Genomic DNA, 1,643 nt, shown 5'->3' with positions numbered 1-1,643 from the left:
GAAGGTTTATTGAAAGAGATTCAGAAAAGTAAAACTAGTAAAAGGAAAGTAAGTTTCAACGAAGAGGGTACTGATGAGTGTGAGGATGCAATTGATGAAGCAATAGCGCAAGAAGAACAACAAACTCTGAGTCAGTTACCAACTAAGGAGGTTATTGGAGGCGATCCAAAAAAGAAAGCAAAAACCATTATTCCTCCTATGTTTGCACCAAGAAACTCCTATGTTTGCTGAGGTTGGTAGATGCCGATGATAAACCATCATTGGGAATTGTTTATGAAGGTATGCTGAGGTCAGAAAATGGAATCAAAGAAATGTTCATGCATAGGAAGACTGCATATCAACCTTACACAGAGATGATCAACTCAAGATGGGATAAACATTTGAAAAAAAATCTTCACACAGCAGCTTATTTCTTGAATCCTGCTTGCTTTTTTTCTGAAAATTATAGAGAAGCACCTGATGTCATGCGAGCTTTACTTGATCTTCTTACATTGCATTGCAAGGTTAATAATTTAGATTCAGTTGAGCCAATGAAAGAAATACACTTATATATAGATCGAAAGGAAAGCTTTGATAGGCCTGAAGCTGTTCCAGCTGTAAAAAAACTTCAACCTGGTAATAATATCTATTTGATAATAAGATTTAGTTATTTACTTATTTTATGTTTTGGTTTCCTTAATTTGATAACTAATACTTGAGATGTGGCATTGTAACTTGTAGATGAATGGTGGAGGTTGTTTGGTAGTTCTGCTCCATGTTTTGTAAACATGGCAGTTTGCATTCTTAGCCAAGCATCTGCTTCTTCAGGGTGTGAAAGGAATTGGAATCTTTTTGATCAAATTCATACAATAAGAAGGAATAAATTGGAGCATGATAGGTTAAGTGATATTGTGTATGTTACATATAATTTGCGTCTTAAATCCAGGTAATATATATTTCATCCTTTCATTTCATATCATTAGATTTTGTATAGTTAATTAATATACTAGGCTTATCATATATTGTATTTAATTTGTTAGGAAGGAAAGAAAAAAAAGAAAGCAAAAGTTGCAATATGATCCAATCGATATTGAAAGTATTGATATGGTTGATTTTTGGGTGACTGAAGAGATTGTTGAAAAAGAGTCTGATCTTCCAAGTAATATTGAAGACTTGCTTGGTGAGTATTATAGTTTATTGATCAGACAATAAATTACAATAGCTTTGATCTTTAATTTTTTGATAATGTGTTATATTTTGTTAGATGAGATTGATGCTGATTTAGATCAAGATAGTGGTGGTGGTAGTAGTAGTACATTTTATGCTGCACCACTTGCTTTTTCTGGTCCAAGTAGTGGAAATGAAGGTGATGAAATCAATGACGTAAATCTGCAGCAAATTATGGAGGATTTTGATGATTGATGACAAACTTGGATCATTTTGATGCTGCTATGTTATGTTTGATTGGTTGTTTTGTTTTTTGACTTTTGAATTTGTATTTGAATGAGATTATAACATTTTGGTTTATGTAGTACTTTTAATTTGAATGATATTTTAAAGTTTACATTAGACTATAATTATATTTTTATGTGTTTATTTATATTTTATTTATTATTTTATTATAAAACGATTTTTTCAATTCAACCACGGTCGAACCAGTTAAA

General features: G+C 31.3%; 1 protein-coding gene across 1 annotated transcript; it reads left to right on the top strand.

The window, feature by feature from the left end:
- The first annotated feature begins 281 nt into the window (after positions 1-281).
- On the top strand, positions 282-1,401 carry LOC112803946 (uncharacterized). The gene is made up of 4 exons (XM_025847395.1): positions 282-615; positions 721-925; positions 1,077-1,159; positions 1,244-1,401. The coding sequence occupies exons 1-4, from the start codon at positions 282-284 to the stop codon at positions 1,399-1,401; spliced, it is 780 nt and encodes a 259-aa protein (XP_025703180.1).
- Positions 1,402-1,643: the final 242 nt, after the last annotated feature.

Source organism: Arachis hypogaea, chromosome 5, assembly GCF_003086295.3.
Source record: "Arachis hypogaea cultivar Tifrunner chromosome 5, arahy.Tifrunner.gnm2.J5K5, whole genome shotgun sequence".
Taxonomy (NCBI): Eukaryota; Viridiplantae; Streptophyta; class Magnoliopsida; order Fabales; family Fabaceae; genus Arachis; species Arachis hypogaea.
The sequence above is the reverse complement of the archived record's forward strand: the minus strand, read 5'-3'. Positions and strand labels throughout refer to the sequence as shown.